General features: G+C 36.4%; 1 protein-coding gene across 6 annotated transcripts in view; it reads right to left on the bottom strand.

Moving 5' to 3' along the window:
* Positions 1–19,683, bottom strand: part of MYCBP2 (MYC binding protein 2) — a 275,059-nt gene that overhangs the window by 81,969 nt on the left and 173,407 nt on the right. For all 6 annotated transcript variants that reach the window (XM_046028200.1, XM_046028199.1, XM_046028201.1 and 3 more), the window contains exons 47-52: positions 19,081–19,296; positions 15,552–15,607; positions 12,455–12,570; positions 9,330–9,427; positions 8,515–8,631; positions 7,438–7,578 (exon numbers count right to left, since the gene is read on the bottom strand). In XM_046028200.1, the coding sequence (XP_045884156.1) occupies positions 7,438–7,578; positions 8,515–8,631; positions 9,330–9,427; positions 12,455–12,570; positions 15,552–15,607; positions 19,081–19,296 (744 nt within the window). The remainder of the gene's footprint in view (positions 1–7,437; positions 7,579–8,514; positions 8,632–9,329; positions 9,428–12,454; positions 12,571–15,551; positions 15,608–19,080; positions 19,297–19,683) is intronic.

Genomic DNA, 19,683 nt, shown 5'->3' on the forward strand with positions numbered 1-19,683 from the left:
TTTCATTTTGTTAATGGTATATTAAGTAAATATTTAGTATTTACTAAGATTAAAAAACAGATTATGTATATACATACACAAGTCTATGAACATAACAAAACCAAGCAATTCAGGGTGTGTTAAAGCTGTACCTGAATGTTTATAGCAGCAATGTCTACAATAGCCAAACTATGGAAAGAACCTAGATGTCCATCAACAGATGAATGGATACAGAAGATATGGTATATATACACAATGGAATACTATGCAGCCATCAAAAGAAATGAAATCTTGCCATTTGCGATGACATGGATGGAACTAGAGGGTATCATGCTTAGTGAAATAAGTCAATCGGAGAAAGACAACTATCATATGATCTCCCTGATATGAGGACATGGAGAAGCAACATGGGGGGTTAGGGGGATAGGAGAAGAATAAATGAAACAAGATGGGATTGGGAGGGAGACAAACCATAAATGACTCTTAATCTCACAAAAAAAACTGGGGGTTGCTGGGGGGAGGTGGGGTTGGGAGAGGGGGAGGGGGCTATGGACATTGGGGAGGGTATGTGCTATTGTGAGTGCTGTGAAGTGTGTAAACCTGGCGATTCACAGACCTGTACCCCTCGGGATAAAAATACATTATATGTTTATTAAAAAATAAAAAATTGGAAGGGGAGGCTAACCATAAGAGACTATGGACTCTGAAAAACAACCTGAGGGTTTTGAAGGGTCGGGGGTGGGAGGTTGGGGGAACAGGTGGTGGGTAATAGGGAGGGCACGTATTGCATGGAGCACTGGGTGTTGTGCAAAAACAATGAATACTGTTAGCTGAAAAAAATAAATAAATAAAAAAAAAAAAAAGCTGTGGCTATCAGGCATCATCAGGTAACCCAGAAGAATGAAAATGGACATAAATAAAATGTGAAAAACATTTGCTAATTTGACCAACTGCCCTGGGTAATGCTGTTAGAGAGATTACCACAAGATATTTTCCCTTCATCTCTCTTCCACATCTTCAGGGCCCTAAAATTTGGAAAAATCAACCTACTTTCTATATGTGAACACCAATCAGCCTATGCAGGTTTGTACAAATGCATGGAGATGTTTGGAGACACAAGTTGCTTCTGCAAAAATTCAGATAATATAGGCATTATAAAGATATTTTAGAATACTTCCAATGAGGTATTACTTAGTTTCTGGATATAAACTCTGACACTCAACCTTCACAAAGTTGGAAGTCTCATTTTTGGCAAGTATTCAAAGAACTGGGCCTACAAGTTTCAAATCACTTTATCTCCTAGCCCTATCCTAGAAGTAAACTTGTTTTCCAAAAAAATTTAAGCTCTACTCTAGGTAGTCAAATATCTCCCATGTCAAATACATAATTTATTCTCTCTCTTTTTCTACTTACATTTTCCTCAATGAATGAAACATCCTATTACCCTGCTTATATTTCATAGTTTCCAATCTTCAGGATTTTAAGATCAACATTTTATGCCCTATGCCTTCTCAGACTGATGTACATCAACTTCAGAGTCCAGAGTGCAAATCATTTCATGATGGGACCATGACCTATGCCACCTTCAACATGTATCACAGTATTCATCCTCAATTCAACCATTAAGGTCATGAATATTCACATTTATTTAATTTGGGAGTTCAACCCAAAGGAATATGATTTTCAGAGCTATATATTTACTACATCCTTTTGTAATTATGTATATCTTTTTCTCTCCACTACTTTCTACTTGTGATCCTGGGAGAGTAGCTATCTGGTGACATGAAGAAAAGAAGAATAAAATACATTAACATCACAGGTCACAATGAAATTAAAGGAGAGAATATTAAATGAGAAGCAGCATATATGTGATAGGAATTATTTTGAGAAGCACAATCATATCAAATGCCAAGATTTAAAATTTAGTATTCAACACATGCTGAAAGCCTACCATGAGCAAAATGTAATATTTAATACTTTGGAAGAAATGTGGATGAATAAGAAGGAATTCTTAATGAGTCCTTACCCTTAAGAAGCTTAACAGAAATAAGAGGTATACAAGTACAAGTGGGCCACAGGCAAGAAAATAAACTGAACATTGTGGGTAAGAAGTAAGGCTTTCCTACTTTTACAGACAAAGTACTAAGGAAAAAGAGGGAAATCTAATTTCCCCAGTACTTCCATGCTTTCTTCCCCCATTCCTTTACTTCACCATGTTAACTAGTTTCCAGTTTCCAAACATAGCAGGCCTCCATAACTTTGGAGAGTTGATTCTCTGTCTAGAAATTCCTTCATTTTTCTTAGCAACTTTTCTTTAAGACTTTTCGTCTCTTCAAGTATCCCTTCCTAAGTGAAGTCATTCTGTAACTTATCACAATGCAACCTAATTATTTGAGTATGGCACGTCTGTCAAATTATATAGTGAGGACCCCAAGAGGAAGAACTGTATTGCTTATTTATTTTGTATCCCTCCCCTTTCCTCTCTACTCGGTGCCTACTTCCTATCTTGGTATTTAGGTATATTAATAAGGACTCAATAGTCCTTGAGTGAACAACTAATAAATTACTAACTACAGCATTACTGAGAAGTACAGGTAAGAAAAGGTGACAACAGAAATTTTTGAGCCTGGTCAACTAGGAAAACAGTAAAAATGCAAAAAAAAAAGGAAAGCATTTTAGACAAATGAAACAACATTAAACAAAGATTCTAAGATGTAAAATTGAACAGTGTGTTCTAAAACGGGCACTGGTTTTCTTTTAAAGGGTACAATGTCTATAAGCACATAAGCACCTCACATAAAAGGGTCTGTATTCTTCATATTATTCCTTGTTCTTACCACTAATTAACATATATTTTTAAAAATACAGTTATATATAATAGGAAAGTCTAATGCTATTTACTCTCTGAACTAAAGCATTACTAAAGTGCTAAAATAGAGTGAAAGTCACATTTGCACTGAGGATGCCATCAATTCTTGGCGAAGTAATTAAGTATTGTGAGGCAGGCCAATGGTTAGTTACAGTACCTATTTGCAATGACAACAGGAGTTCTATAACATGGCTAAATACAGAAGACAGTGTAACAAAAATCACTTTAAAGTTTACTCTAAACAGGATTATTTATGGTGATTTTTAAAGATAGTTCATGAAATGTTTAGTCAGTGTTCAAATTTCTAATCCTCGCTCCCACTCTTCCCAACAGTTTGGGTCAGGATCCGCATAGAGTACACACACTGATGTGAATGCAAAATTATTTTAACAAGAAAAGGTTTAAGAGGTAGATGTAAAGTTTGCTAAAGGCAACTTTTTGGTATTTTTGCATCTTTTTAAGTTAGTGGAATCTGTCCTTGGTTATTTCTGTATTATTTTTAAATCTCCAGATTCTCTCCCTCTCTCTTTTTGGTTGAGTAGTGTTTAACAAGTATTAGCCATAATTATACTTGATTTATTTATAAATGGACTGAAGTATAAAGGGAGAGTAGTAGAAAGTGAGAGTGTTTTTCTAGCAATAAATGTAGTAAGAGATATAAATAAAGAAGTAGAAAGATACATTTATTTAGCTGTATTAATTCCCCGAAAGGATGAAATGGAATCAATATTCTCTCTGCCCCTATCAAGTTTAGCCCTACAGAGTAACCTACTCATTAAAAACACTGACTGTGTAAGGGGCCTGCCCCCGTCCCTATAGACAAAACCTTAAAAAACTAGTCTGTCTTTGCCTACACCAGGTTGTGAGTCCTCATCTAACAACTGCATTGAAACAACTTTATACCAGATCTGTTTGGAGCCATAGGCCAGTTAGTTTTATCCCCTCTGTCATCTTTGGTTGCCACATAAAATATAAACCCTTCTATTGTATACCTGTTTTCATATTTTTATAATAAAACTGCTGTATGCTTCTCCCTGATTCAGCATCAAACTATTGCCATCTGTCCCATTACTTCATATTGTATGTAAGGGGACCCTTCCTTCAATGGTAAACATCTTTAACCCTGTGGGTCACAGTGCTGCCATCCACCATCTGGGTGTCTTTGTGCTGATGCAGATGATCACCTAAGTGCTGAACCTTTTAGTTCTCAGACTGAGGTAGTTAAAATGACTTTCCCCTCCACTATACTTCAGCTACCTGCTCATGGTCACATTAACAGGCCATATCATTCAGTAAAATGCTCTAACTACAGAAAAAAAACCCTCAAATATTCTATTTTATCACAAACCGTCTATCCTTCTGTCTCTTCAACTACAGTGTACTTATATATATTGTTCTAGGATTTATTATGCCTCCAAATCCCTTGGATCCTCCACTTGTCCTTTCATATTTCTAACTCAGGCTGAATTCCACAGTTGGTAAACTCAAGTCTTCTTTCATCAGCGTCTGAAATTCTGTCCCTATTTTTCTGTCACAGCAGCCCCAAATTCCGGCTTTCTATAATTGACTCTCTTGGCACTTTTGATTCTAGACACTTAGGACTAGGGGTGAGGAAGGGAGGAAGGGCATCCAGAATGGATCCATCCATTGGTCTCATTGCGTCCTTAGTGGCCCACTAATTCAAAAACAAGTAGTTTTTCTTCAGATCCCTCTCCTGTTTCTCTCAAACATTATTCCAAGCCTTTATTGGATGTCTAAACCCTCTAACTTAACTCATTTGTTTCCATCTTAACTGATGTCTTTTGTCTTTTCTATCTTATAAAACTCACGGTCTCCTTTAGCCTCTTCCCTTTCTTTCACCATCCCTAAAAACTACCTACTGCCTTACATATCCCCTCCCCTCTCTCACAAAACAACTCTCCAAATGTGCCCTGTATTCCATTTTCTCCTCCTTTTTCAGTCTTCAAATTTCTTATCTATAGCTGTACTTCTGCCTTTTTATTGACATCTTTCTTTTTTTAATTTATAAGGATCTCAAGTCATTACTAAAATAAAGGAAGGGGAAAACCTCAGCCTTATCAATAATCCTGGGCATTCTGAGTTACCTACATTAAAATAGAACTCATGTCATTCTTCAACATAAAGAAAGGCTAAAAAAATAACACAAGTCACTTCATATCTTCAATATTCTGCCTCTATATTTCTTCAAATAAATCACTGACTACCTCTTTCACATTTCAGCAAAAATGCATCATGAAGTATTTGTATGGTTCACCCACTGAGCTTTTTTTCTTACTTCCGTTACTGCCCTTCTCTCTCTGGTCTCAAGAAGACCGTCTACTACAAACTGTTTCTTTCTTTCTTTTTTTTTTTTATTTATTTTTTTTCTTTTCATTTTATTTATTTTTTCAGTGTAACAGTATTCATTCTTTTTGCACAACACCCAGTGCTCCATGCAAAACGTGCCCTCCCCATTACCCACCACCTGTTCCCCCAACCTCCCACCCCTGACCCTTCAAAACCCTCAGGTTGCCCCAACCTCCCACCCCTGACCCTTCAAAACCTATGGACATTGGGGAGGGGAGGTGAACCATAAGAGACTATGTACTCTGAAATACAAACTGTTTCTTGAATGGGGTTTAAGAGCATCAAATAATGGAATACACTGTTCCAAAATGAAACCAGGGGATTTAAAACTTCAACACACAACATTTCTTGCTCTTCCTTTCTGCCTTTGCTTATTCTCATTCTATCTGCGTGAATATCTTCCTCTTCCAAAAGCATCTCCTCAAATTAGCAAACAAAGGAATTAAGAAGAAAATTTTGGAGTGGGGGAGATGGTAAAGATAATAAAATTTAATTAATGCCTTATCAGAGGTAATGGAAAATGCTTTCAAACCATTTAAGGCTAACTTTTTAGATACAGATGATAATTATTATTCCGTTTCCAGACTAGTCCCTCTTTCTAGAGGCTCAAAATCCTTTTCATTTTTATTTATTTATTTACTAAAGATTTTATTTATTTGTCAGAGAGAGAGAGCACACAAGCGGAGGAGAGGCAGAGGGAGAAGCAGGCTCCCGCTGAGCAAGGAGCCCGATGCAGGACTCAATCCCAGGGCCCTGGTATCACGACTGAGCGAAGGCAGACGTTTAACTGAATGAGCCACCCAGGTGTCCCTCCCTTTCATTTTTAAATGCAGATCAAATATGAGGAAAATTAAAGAAGATATGGTTTATTTATTCAAAATTTTATATTTTAATTATACATTTAGCATTATTTGGCTTAACCTCAGTAAAACAGTATGCCAACACTCTCCAAACTTCATCACACATCTAATAGTAAAAAACATATATATCTCTCCCTACTGTAGTATTATAAAACATATATAAAAGAATATAAAGAAGAATGAGATCAATAAATATGAATAGAGGTTCAATTATTTCTTTCCCCAAAGAATCATCATTCACATCTGTCCCTTTGGAGCACATACACTGGACCACCAAAGAGGAAAACAAATAATATATTGCATGATTTAACATAATAAGCTAACCTTATACATGGATTTTTAAGAAATTCAACTATTTAAAATACTAAGGTTTTTTTGGGGCACCTGGGTGGCTCAGTGGGTTAAAGCCTCTGCCTTCGGCCCAGGTCATGATCCCAGAGTCCTGGGATCGAGCCCCACATCGGGCTTTCTGCCCAGCAGCAAGCCTGCTTCCTCCTCTCTCTCTGCCTGTCTCTCTGCCTACTTGTGATCTCTCTCTGTCAAATAAATAAATAAAATCTTTAAAAAAAAAAAACACAAAAAACTCAGTGGGTTAAAATACTAAGTTTTTTTTAAAATAAAATTTTGCCAGTGCTATTTATGAACAGTGTCATAAGGACTACATACATTTGATGGTAAGGAAAAGGAAAAAAAAATCACATATTTCTGTTTAAATTATAAATCCATAAGTTACTATTATATTTACAGCAATTTATGGACACTGGCTCTAAGTACTCTACTACATTTGTAAAAGAGGTTCAATGAGTTCTCTGACACCAGAATTTAATTTCAACTAGAATACTCTAACACCACTAAAAAGACTAAAGAATCCTTCTCATTTTTACACCATAGTATTGTAACATAGTAGTGTTTTAAGCCAAGAAAGAAAAGAGGCAAACTTAGACAAAACACAGAGAACTAATTACAAAATGCCAACACACAGAAGAAATATGTTATACATGTTTTTGAATGTATAATAATACTGAATTCACAATTTTTAGTTTGGAATTCATTCCCCAACAGTTGTGTGAATAAGAAAGGGAAAAAAGTATACTTTCATTCTCTACTTCTTTGAAAGGAATTCCATAGACCTAGTTTTATTTTACTACCTCCTGCTTGTGATGGATCGTAACAAGTACTAAAGACCTTAGCCTTGCCAAACTCCACCTTCATTACACAGAAGCTCTTCAGAATTCAAGCACTTATAAAGTAAAAGTTATTTAGTTGTGGTTTACCTCAGAACTGAAAAGCCTTAATTAAAGAAAGCTCTGTAATGAGGATAGAGTGTACCTATTACGCTTTTTAAAACCACCTTTTACTTACGTCAACTGGGACCAGAAGACTCTTGCCAAGATGTTGATTGAAGGACAGGCACCAGGCTTCAGTGTAACCATTCATATTAGGAACATACTTCTTTATTGTCTCATCGTTCAGTCTCAGCCATACACCATCATCATTGTGGATCTATGGAAATAAGCAACAAAAACAAGCCATGCCCACCTTTAAGTCCTATGAGGCAAGCAAGGGCTAAAAGGCTGTAGAGTAGGCAAACAATGGTGGACATGAAGAGTAAGCATCTAGTTTTTGCAGGAGGTACATAAAAGAGAAACTTTAAGGAAAAAGCAGCAAAGAATGACAGCAAGGTGGTAATTCACATAGTAAGACAATAAAAACAATGTCGCTTAGGAGTAAAAGCACAAAGAAATCACAAATTAAGAGTTTAAACATAAAATGTTTGTTTCTCAAAAGAACATAAATTCTTACCTCACTTCAATTTGGATTTTAATAATCAGAAGTTACTTGGTTGTGTTAATAGAAAAATATGCTGTCCAAAGTCAAAGCAATATGTGTGTGTTTTAAACACATTTAAAAACAAACAATACTTAAAATACTTAAGAAAAACTGTATCCATTTTCAATGAGTACTTGTACAGGTTCCGTTTTGTTTTTTGTTTTTTTTTAAAAGATTTCATTCATTGGTTTGAGAGAGAGCTAGAGCACGAATGGCGGGGAGTGGCAGAGGGAGAGACATACAAACTTTCCACTAAGCAGGGCACCTGACATGGGGCTTGATCCCAGCACCCCGAGGTCATGACCTGAGCCGAAGGTAGACACTCAACCCCTCAACGGACTGGGCCACTCAGGCGCCCCCAGGTTCTACTTGTTAAAATTAAGTTTCTTTCAGATTAAAAATATAATTTTATTTGTTTTTAAATATAATTTTAGTTATTTTATTGATAAAGAAAAATAAAATGTTTGAAACTCAATGAACTCAATTTTCCAAACACTATCCAAACCAATTAAAACATAATAACAGAAAATTTAGTAACCTTATTATTATACAAATAATGCAAAAAATTTCCGACCAAAATTTATTACCAAGTGTTTCTTTGCAAATTACCTCATCAATGAAAGTGATAGTTCCATTGACTTTTACTATGCCTATCTGCTCACTTTGAAGGGAAGGATGGCTACGGATACGGAGTCCTGCACTATCCTTGGCCACAAATTTTCGAACCTGGGAAAGGCAAAGACAGACAGTTGAGACACAAAATCATAGAACAGACATCTTATTAATGGTAAGAAAATTAAACAGATTTGAAAGTATTATAATTCTGAAAAAGTTTCCAAAATCATTTGCAGCTGGTTTCCCTGTGCAAGTAACACTGGTTTATTTATAACAACAGAATTTGTTGTATGTGTATGTATTAAATATACATATATAATTTCCTTTCTGAACTTTAAAGACATATGATAAAAAGGAGAAAAGACCCATTTTTTCTTTTTAGAAAGATATGATACAAGTTCTATTACCAATATTTCCTTTTTAATAAACAGTTTACCAAAATCCCTATACTTTCTAGATGTTAGGAAATTATTTTTTCTTTTGACAATATAGGATACTTTCCTTGGAAACCTTATGCACTGAATTTCAGTAAAATTTTTGTTAACTGTAAATTTTCAAATAACAGAAGTACACAAGACCTATAAATTACCATAGCATTATACAAAGAAGACTAAAAGTACATGTTTTATAATTGACAAACGATTAGAATTACCACAAAACACCCTTCAAATTGATTTTGGGATATATAGAATTCAAATACTGAAATCAATCAACTAAAATATGAGATATTGATGGCCACCTTAGAACATCAATGAATAAAAATAATAAATCTCTGACCAATTTAGATTCTTATTTCATTCTATCCTAACCTTATTTGGTTGAGGTTCAGTCTTTGGTTTGACCAACTGAGTTCCTGGTGGTATCATCCCTTTTGGTGGGTCCTTTACTTTAACTTCTAGGCCAGCATCTGGAGGAAAAGATAGGGAACTGTAACATTTGAGACTACAAAGGGGAAGATCCTTAAACCTAACCTTATGTATTCACAGACTATTTATTTATTTATTTTAAAGATTTTATTTATTTATTTGACAGAGAGAGAGGGAGAGAGAGATCACAAGTAGGCAGAGAGGCAGGAAGCAGGATCCCTACTGAGCAGAGAGCCTGATGTGGGGTTTGATTCCAGGACCCTGAGATCATGACCTGAGCCAAAGGCAGAGGCTTAACCCACTGAGCAACCCAGGCGCCCCTCACAGACTATTTTAAACAAATAAAACAAATGTCTAAATTGTCTTTTTAAGGTGATTAATATTTAAAAGCTAAAAAATAGACTTTTAATTACAGAGAACACACTGATGGCTACCAGAGGGGAGATGAGTGGGGAATGGGTGAAATATGTGATGGGGAGTAAGGAGGGCACTTGCTGTGACGAGCACTGAGTGGTGTATGGAAGTGCTGAATCACTGTATTGTATACCTGAAACTAATACAATACTGTGTTAACTAACTGGAATCTAAATAAAAACTTTAAAACAAAAGAGAGAAATATTTGAAAAATGGCTTTAGGATTCCAAATGAGTGTCTCAGAGGTTCAAGGAAGAGAAGGGGTCCTTATTCTCTATCTATAAAATAATACTGAAAAAAGTAAAAACAAGAAACCCTAGTGCGGTTAAATGTTAGCATCAGATCGCTGCTCCAGGTCACTGTGTCAGATGGTGACATCAGCTACACCAGTCAGTGTTCTAGCCAGCAGGCAGTGCAGCACGGTGGCTGAAAGCTGGGGGTCTCATGTTGGACTGTCTTGGTTGTTTGCACATGTGCTGCTGATTGTCTGTTAGTACCTCAGTGTTTTTATCTATAACATGAGAATGAGAACAGCACCTATCTGACTGAGCTATTGTGAGAATGAGACGATTTAAAATATAAGATGTGCATAAGACAATATAGACATAATTTAGTGTTCAATAAATATTAGCTATTGATAGCATTGTTATTCTTTTTTTTTTTAATTTTATTTATTTATTTGACAGACAGAGATCACAAGCAGGCAGAGAGAGAGGGAGGAAGCAGGCTCCCCCCTGAGCAGAGAGCCCTATGCGGGGGCTCAATCCCAGGACCCTGAGATCATGACCTGAGCGGAAGGCAGAGGCTTTAACCCACTGAGCCACCCAGTGCCCCTAGCATTGTTATTCTAATGAATGATTATCTGTCCTTGCCTAGGGTCAAGCAAGGTCCCAGCCTACTGACAGTTTGGTCACATTGGAAAAAAGTTAAATTTGAAAGGTAGGATAGAGGGCGCCTGGGTGGCTCAGTTGGTTAGGCAACTGCCTTCGGCTGGGGTCATGATCCCAGAGTCCCAGGATCAAGTCCCGCATCGGGCTCCCAGCTCCGTGGGGAATCTGCTTCTCCCTCTGACCTCTCCCCTCTCATGGTCCCTCTCAAGTAAATTAATTAATTAATTGAAAAAAAAAAAAAGAAAGGTAGGAAAGAAAATGATGCTAAGTAAATATGAATTATTTTCTTCAGTTTCATTTCAGAAAACAAATATAAGTGGATTTTTCTTATCTACCTTGTATTAGTTTTCTTCAGCCCACTATTAGTGAAAATTAAGCCAGTCTTGACTACCTCCACTTTTGAATTCTTATCATTTGTACTTCTCATGTATCAATACTTATATTCTACTTCATGTGATTTTTTTGCTCATTTTGTCTTGCAATCATCAATAACTGTTAACACTTGACAGGAACTGTTTTACCTAGAACAATGTTTGGCTTAGAACCAACTGAAGTTTGCTGACTAAAGGCTTTATGGATATGTTGAAATAAAGGAGAGTGCAGTAAATACTGAGGATAAAGGTCCCTGGAATAGGGGCATCTGACATATTTGATTCTGTACAGTTACATTAATGCATAGTCTATACAGTTACAATCAACATAAAGTGCCTCTCTACCTTCACTGTAGAAACAAACTACTTAAACCAGAGTTCCTCAAAGGGTATTTTGGTGGAAAATTTTTTTTGAAAGATTTTACTTATTTATTTGACAGAGAGAGAGATCACAAGTAGGCAGAGAGGCTGACAGAGAGAGAGGAGGAAGCAGACTCCCCACTGAGCAGAGAGGCTGACTCGTGGAGCTCAATCCAGGACCCTGAGACCATGACCCAAGCCAAAGGCAGAGGCCCAACCCACTGAGCCACCCAGGCGCCATGGTGGAATGTTAATCAGTATTGCTTTTATCTCTACCTTCACTCCCTCTACCCTACAGCAAAGGGTCTTAGGATAAGGGTTAAACAAAGTTAGACAAGATTCTTAATTTCAAAGCTTTTAGAATCCCTTCTATGTTAATGTGAATTGTATAAATGTCTAAGATGAGAGTTTTAGGTTTTCTAAATCTACCTAATCACAGAAGCCCTTTCTCTTGAAAAGCATCAGGAATTAGTGTTACAAGGAATTCATACTGATAAACACTTATTAGAGCTTTCTTGCTCTACTGTTGTCTATTATATGAATAGTAAAGGAAGAGATTAATGACCAAAGGAAAAGCAATATACTTTTCAGAGTTAGTGGTGGATAAAGAAACTTCATTCATTCGATAATTATTTATTGAGCAGCCATTATGTGCCAGGCACTAATCTAGACCAGGAAATACAAAGATGCGTAAGATGGGCTCTGCTCTATGCCAGGAAAGAAAGACCATAAGAGGGGGATGAGGTATGCACATCGTGAGCAGCAGAGAGGAGAACATAGCTGACCAGTCACATTAGAGAATGGAGGAAAGGAGTCATTAGTGCTATAATGATACCATAAATTAATACAAAATTTTGAGATGTTATGAATGCACTAATTAAGTACTCACTGTAAAGGAGGAAATGAAGACCCAAGTAAGTAATGGAACCTGTCCATGTGTCTATGATATAAGTTAAGGAGAAAACTAGAACAGAAAGACAATTCTGATTCCGGTTGTTTGCACTAAGTAACTCATAACTTTAAAAAAGAATACCTATTTCAATGCCATCAATGGTCACATGAATAGTGTAGAGTCCAATAGCCCCTGGAGTCCAATTTGCACAGTAAGTGCCATCGTTATTGACACGGATCAGCATATTCTCACTGGGTCTGAAAAGAAATAAGATGTACTTTTACTTTTGGTTAAACAGCTGACAACGTCATTAAGATAATTTCTAACTGTATTATTACAACGGGTAGCAATCCTATTGTCCTGCCATAGTATGTATTCCTACCCTCCCAAATGACTGAATTTCATTTTATGTTTCCTCTCCTCAAACCTTTATCACCCTTCTTCCTCACTCTCAGAAGATCACGACCTTACCACGTTTTCAGTGAGAAACGGAAGCAATAGATACATCCCCAAAGTTGTAATCAAATTAATAAACCAACTTTCCATATCTCTACCTTCTGTGCTGATAAAATGCAAGAAGTGCCTTGGTGCTTATTTAAAGCCAGCCCCCTCATTTGTCCTGTGAATCTCATTCCCTCAACATTTCCATGCTATAACTGCCTTGCTCATTCTCACTCATCATCAACTTCTCGCATTTACTGAATCATTTCTATTTCCATCTCATTTCTATACAAACAAACTTTAGAATCTCTTAACTTAAACATTCCTTGATATTATAACCATCAAGACTCTAGTAAGGTCTCATGTCCTTTTTCCCATTACATTAAAACTTATCTAAAGAATGGTCTATAATCACCCTCTCCATTTCTTCATTCCTAGTTCTCTTCCACAACTTGTCCTAGATAGGCCTTTGTTCCCAGCACTTCACTGTAACTGCTTCTGTTGGTCACCAATGACCCCAAATTCAATGGTCATTCCTTCATCCTCAGAAATCTCTCAGTAGCATCTGATAGTTGACAACTCCTACTTTCTTGAAATATCTTCTTTTTGCTTCTGCAACATTCTCCCGGTACTTATCTTGCTGGCCACTGTTTCTTAGTGTTTTGTTGGCTCTCCTTCTGACTGCCCCTTAATTTACGGACGTTCCACAGGGTTTGATTCTAGTTATTTTTTCTTTGAATAGCATCTCTCTAGTTGATCATTCACCCATTCCTCTGTTTTAAATACCATCTCTATGTAGAGGACTCAAATTTCATTTCTCCCCTGAATTTCAAACTGAAACATCCCCACTTAGATAACCAGGAGGCATCTTGGCATCTCAATTTCTAACATATCCAAAGAACTCTTCTCACTCACCCCAGTACTTGACCAAAACAAACAAACACACACACACACAAACAAACAAAACGCCAGCTCATTTCTCAGACTTTTGACCCTCACAGAAATCATGATACTCTACATTAGAGGTCAGTAACATTTTTGGTAATGATATTTTAGTCTACCGTGCCAAACACTACTTAACTACTCTACCACTGTGGGACAAAAAGCAGCCACAGACAATACGTAGCTAATGAGTAAGGCTATGTTCTAACATAATTTTCTTTACAAAAATGGGCCTGATATGATCTGCAGGCCAAAGATGGGTAAACCCCATACTATTATACTGCTCTCTGATCTCATCCTCAACCACTTTCCTTCTTGCTCACTACTCTCCTGCACCCCTCTCTTTTGGTTCCTTGAAGACATCAAGCTTTGTCCACCCAAGAATGAACTTTTTTCCTCTGCCTAGAACGAACTTCTCCAAACCTTAATAAGACCAACTACCATCTAGCTCTCCAATGAGAAAACACCTCCTCACACAGGCCTCTCCCATCACCTAATACTTTGGTGGACTGTCCTATCCTCATCACTCTCTATCAAAAAAGCCCTTACTTACTATTCCTATTTTGTTTACTTATTTATAGTTTGTTTCTCCACAGGAATGTAAATGTCATAAGTACCCGTACCTAGTCTATTTTATTCATAAAAGCCTATATCAATGCCTCTCACATAGTAGATGCTTAATTAATAATACTGATGAATAAATAATGCATTTACTTAGATGAGACTATCTTAATTAGGTTTAAAATACCTAATATATATGAAAAAATATTTATAGGCAAATGGCCATTGTTTTCTTATTTAACATGTTATAAATTTATAGAGTTTGTATTTATTTTATAAAAATCATATACTTCCATTGTATGGACATTTTGTAACTAAAATTAAGCCTGACATAGAATGTTAATGCCTTATTTCTAGACAAAGATACATTCTCAAAACTTCGCTATTTTTATTTATTTATTTATTTATTTTAAAGATTTTATTTATTTATTTGACAGAGAGAGCTCACAAGTAGACAGAGAGGGAGGCAGAGAGAAAGGGGGAAAAGCAGACTCCCCACTGAGCAGAGAGCCCGATGCGGGGCTCGATCCCATGACCCTGGGATCATGACCCGAGCCAAAGGCAGAGGCCTAACCCACTGAGCCACCCAGGTGCCCCAAAACTTCACTATTTTTACAGAAAACTTTCTAGATTATGCATTAAAACTCTAGTTGGAATACATGTGAGAATAAAGTCACAGTAACCTGTTAATTTCTAGTAAGTTATGTGATATGTGATATAATGAAATGTATAAAAATCTTTTCAGGTCCACTTTGGAGCTTTTTCTAAATTTTATGGAGGTAGTAGTCTCTCCAAGGTACAATCTATCTAATAATTTTTTCAAGGCTTCCAAAAGTACTTCTAACAAGCAAATAAAATAGTAAGTCAAAAAATCAGCTCAAATCTGGAGTTAAGAATACTCAAAGACTGAAAAACTAAGACTTCAGAGGTAAAAGTAAAAGTACAACATGTACTGAAATCGCTCTAAAACGTAGAAGGTGAAGGAGAGAAGGAATAAAAACCCTGGAAAAGAAAACTAACAACTCTAAACAAGCCAATATGTATCTTTTCAGATACTAATTATTCTTCCTCTAGTACCTTAGCATTATGTAACATATTGGCAGTATTTCAACTGAATATGATATATTCTATCGGTAAATCTACACATTATAAAATCTGTGGTAAATCTCTACTGGAACGTAAAAAATGCTATAAAACATCTGCTTATGGAAAATAAAGTCGGAATGTAGGTTGATGTTAATTGTAAGCAGCTGACAATACTTGTCTTGGCTACATTTACAAAAATGATTCTTACCTTTTAGGAGTTGGTGATGCAAAACGCAGTTCTTCAAATGAGTAATTTTCATAAACCTTTAAGAAGAGACCAGTAAGAATCCAGTAAAATAAATTCCAAGACCAGTAACTCATTAGAAACATTCCTAAGGCAGTAATAAGACATCAATAACACAACTGGTTCTCCATATAGGAGTAAAAGAAAAACTCAATTACCTACAACATACCCTTTACAAAAATAAATTCTAGGTGTGCTAAAGACCCAAATGTTAACAAACAAACCATCAACAAACTTAGAGAAAAAAAGTTTTTTTTTGAGTACATTAAAATTTTAGATTTCTCCCCCCAAAAGATGCTATAAATAAAGGGCAAGGATAAGCCTTCACCTGGGAGAACAGGATTTGCAATTCACATAACCAAAACAGGGTATACATCCATAATATAAAGATTGCTGCAACTGGACCTGGAGAACAATCTGTTTCTCAATAAAAGGAACAAAAAAAGTCTGGAAAAAATTATGGTGAAATGTAAAGACAAAAATGGACTGTAGTTACCTGAAACTAGTTATACTATTCCCAATATTTTTGTATTCCTGCAATACTGCCAAACTGATCATTAACATTCAAAGTTCAGGTAAATTTCTCCAACTGCTCACTCACTTCTAACTTCTACTCTACTTAAAGAGAGGCACATCCGGGGGAACAGGTGGTGGGTAATGGGGAGGGCACGTTTTACATGGAGCACTGGGTGTTGTGCAAAAAGAATGAATACTGTTACGCTGAAAAAATAAATAAAAGGGGAAAAAAAAATGCAAAAAAAAAAAAGAGAGGCACATCCACACCCCGCAGAAGCTTCCCTCCTTTCTCCCACTTTTCTATTTTCATGAATGTGATTTAGAAAAGACCAAGCTGCCTTCACCTACTAAAATGTCACAAATGAGAAATATACCACTTAAGGGTAGGTCTAACAGGAACACCCAGGGTTCCAGATTCCTAGCACAATGTGCTTTCCACTCCACCATTTTCCCTCAGAATACATACTGCATTTACTAATGAAAGAACAGATAATATCTCATTTTCCCTATCCTCCACAATATTTGGCTAACTGCTGAGTAGGTGTGAATGGCTGATAAGAGAAAATCCCTTTCCTGGAACATGCACTGATATCTCAGAGACAGTGTGGGAATGGTATTCTGTAAATGCTCTGACTACTCAGGATAGTCTTGAAAAAGTGCATCCAGTTCTGATCAATCCAAATGATTACTTTCCCCATGTTCATGACACACACTGCAATGTTAATACAGGATCTCCCAATTTCATCGGATTCTTCAAGGATGGGTGATAACTTTTCTCATCAGTTCTTTCATTCTCCATAATGAATATTTCATTTTCCCCCTTTGTTTTAAAATCCTGACCCTGACATTCATCACTCCTAATCCAACTTAAAATGTGTGATTACTACTATAAGTAATTCTTTTGGCTGTACAACGTAAAAATTAACAAGCATCTGCATTAGTTACTTTCTTTTCCCTCTCCTGCAGGGTGAAAGAGGTGACACTCCTTTTTAAGGCCCACCCCTCCCTCATAAAGAGTTTGGAACTCTAGACTCTATTTCCATCTCTCAGCTATCTTCCTGCTTTCCTTCCTCTGGACTATCTCCTCATCAGTATTAAAACTTCTAAGTCCTGCTCTATTCATCCCAAACTTTAAAACCTTCACTCAATGCCATTTCTGCTGTTTCTTCTTAGAACCGAATATCTTGAAAGGCTTAATCTACTCATTTTGTCTCAGTTATTTTTACTTCTGCTCCAACTATAAATTCTTCCAACCTACAATGTCTTTAAAACTGCTCCTGCCAAGATCATTGATGAATTCATTGTTGCTAAATCCTTCTCAAAACTTTGCTTCTGCAGCATAACTCCCATAACTCCCAAACTGTTCTTTCCTTTCAAGACATGCCATAAGGAAGTCATCAGGAAAATCAAACATGGAGTCAGACTTCCTGCCACTTGTGTGACCTTGAACAAGTTACTTAACCTCTCTCCATGCTTTAGTTTCCATGTATGTAAAATGGGAATAAAAACAGTAATTTATAGGGCTGTTGTGAGGATTATGTGAGTTACTGTAGGTTAAGTGGGGGAAAGTGGCAAAAATTAAATGCTGGTCCTAGCTTAATGTCGTACCCCTTTGGCTAATATTCTCATCACTGTTTCTTTTTTTTCTTTCTTTCCTTTTTTTTCTCTTACCTATTTTGGAAATCAATGTTTCTCAATGTGTAGGTTTTGAATTTGAATCACTCTGCATATTTGCAAATTCTTGAAACTCTCTCCAGACCTACTGAATCTAAATCTTCATATTATTGGAAAATATCCTTTTTAAATAAGTGCTGCAGATGATTTTGATGCAGATAGAAGTTTGAGAATCACCGATATTGGTGTTTCTCAGCATCCTGCCCTAGAACTTCTCCCTTCACTCAAAATGGAAGATAGATATTATCTGCTTCCATGATATTATGAGTAATCCAAGTGTTAATTATTCCCGAATTCTTTTCTTGAGGTAAGATCTGTGATCACTTCAGGTTTGTATAACCAACTTCCTTTTATATATCTTCCACGGATATTTCAGAGATATCTAAAATTCATCACACCCAAAAATATTACCTTCCTCAACCAAAACCTGCTCCTCCTCCAATATCAATCTTACTACTTAAGGTCAAACTGTGAATTTCACCTTTTATTTCTTACCTCTTTCCCTTTATCCCCTTCAGCTACCAAGTACTACTGATACCAAGTATCTTGAACTATTCTCATCAGTTCAAGGGATTAACACATTTTACCACATTAAGTCAAAACTCAGTCTCCTAAAGGGACTTAAACCCAATCATGTCTCTTGATCATCCATCCAATAATTCTCCATATTCCATTATGATCGTTACAAAACACAAATCTAACTGTGCTGTTTCTCTAACTGAAAGCCTTTGATGGCTCACCACTGTTCTCTGTTACTGGCACAAATCCTAACTCCTGCTTTAACTAATGTGCAATTTGCTAATTTAATCTACTATTGCCTCTGCAGAGAACTGAAAATGCTGCACAAAATATTTTTAAAAATCTGTCTAAAGGCAGTGGAGAGCAAAACACCCCCAAAGAAGTAGAGAACCCAAAGACATGAGGCTGGCATGTAAGAGAACCCTAAAGTGAAGGGGGGCTAGGTAAACTGAATTCTTGAAGGGTTCTATATCTTAGGTAGGAGAAGTGGTAAATTGAAAATAGACAAATACTTTTGTAGGAAATGAAACTGAGTTTTCAACCATCTCAATCTCTGACTGGATTAACTTGATCTATTACTGGAATCCGCCTTAGGCATCCGCCAAAAAAATAAATGAAAATCCTCTTTGGAGGAAAATAAATCATCCTAAAAAAAATATTCCAAGTTTGTACCTATCAATAGCTCTTGACCTATAATTTTGTGTCTGTGTTAGGATCACTGAAATGTCTGTTAAGTGAATAAATGGTGGAAAATAAAACTTTTCTGATGAGTGAAATAAATTACCTTCATCATTGTTATGGCAATATACCGAGCTTCCTTCACTATCATGGGTTCATAGGAAACATCCAGCTTCGGAGATGCCAGCCCGCCAAAGGTCATATCAGTATTGGAAGGCACAGTTGCTACTGCAGGGCTGCCAGGGATCCTTTGAGGTTTTTTCACTTGCTCTTGTTGTAAAGATGTTTTTTTCTGAGAAACAGGAACGGCTTTCACCTCCACCTAACCACATTATAAAAACCAAATACTATTACTATATAATCGTCTATGATACATTTAAAGAAATAATTAACAAGCGTGGACCCACATCTCCATAAATTTTATGCGACCACTGGTCCGTCTTGGGCATTCCTTTCAAAGGTGTGCAAAATGACCCCAAGATAATTCCACAATGTGAATCTGTGTAAAAGAGGCCTTGATTTCTGGAACAAATACTCATAGACATCAAAACATAAAATAAAAATAAATGCCACTATTCATAAAGCATAGGAGAGCAGAACGAACCTACAGTGAATTCTTGAATTCTTGCAGGGAATAACATTAAATTACTTTATTAGGTAATTTAAATATACTTTCTCACAATCTCCACGTATTTTAAAGCACTAATCT

This window comes from Meles meles, chromosome 14 (assembly GCF_922984935.1).
Source record: "Meles meles chromosome 14, mMelMel3.1 paternal haplotype, whole genome shotgun sequence".
NCBI lineage: Eukaryota > Metazoa > Chordata > Mammalia > Carnivora > Mustelidae > Meles > Meles meles.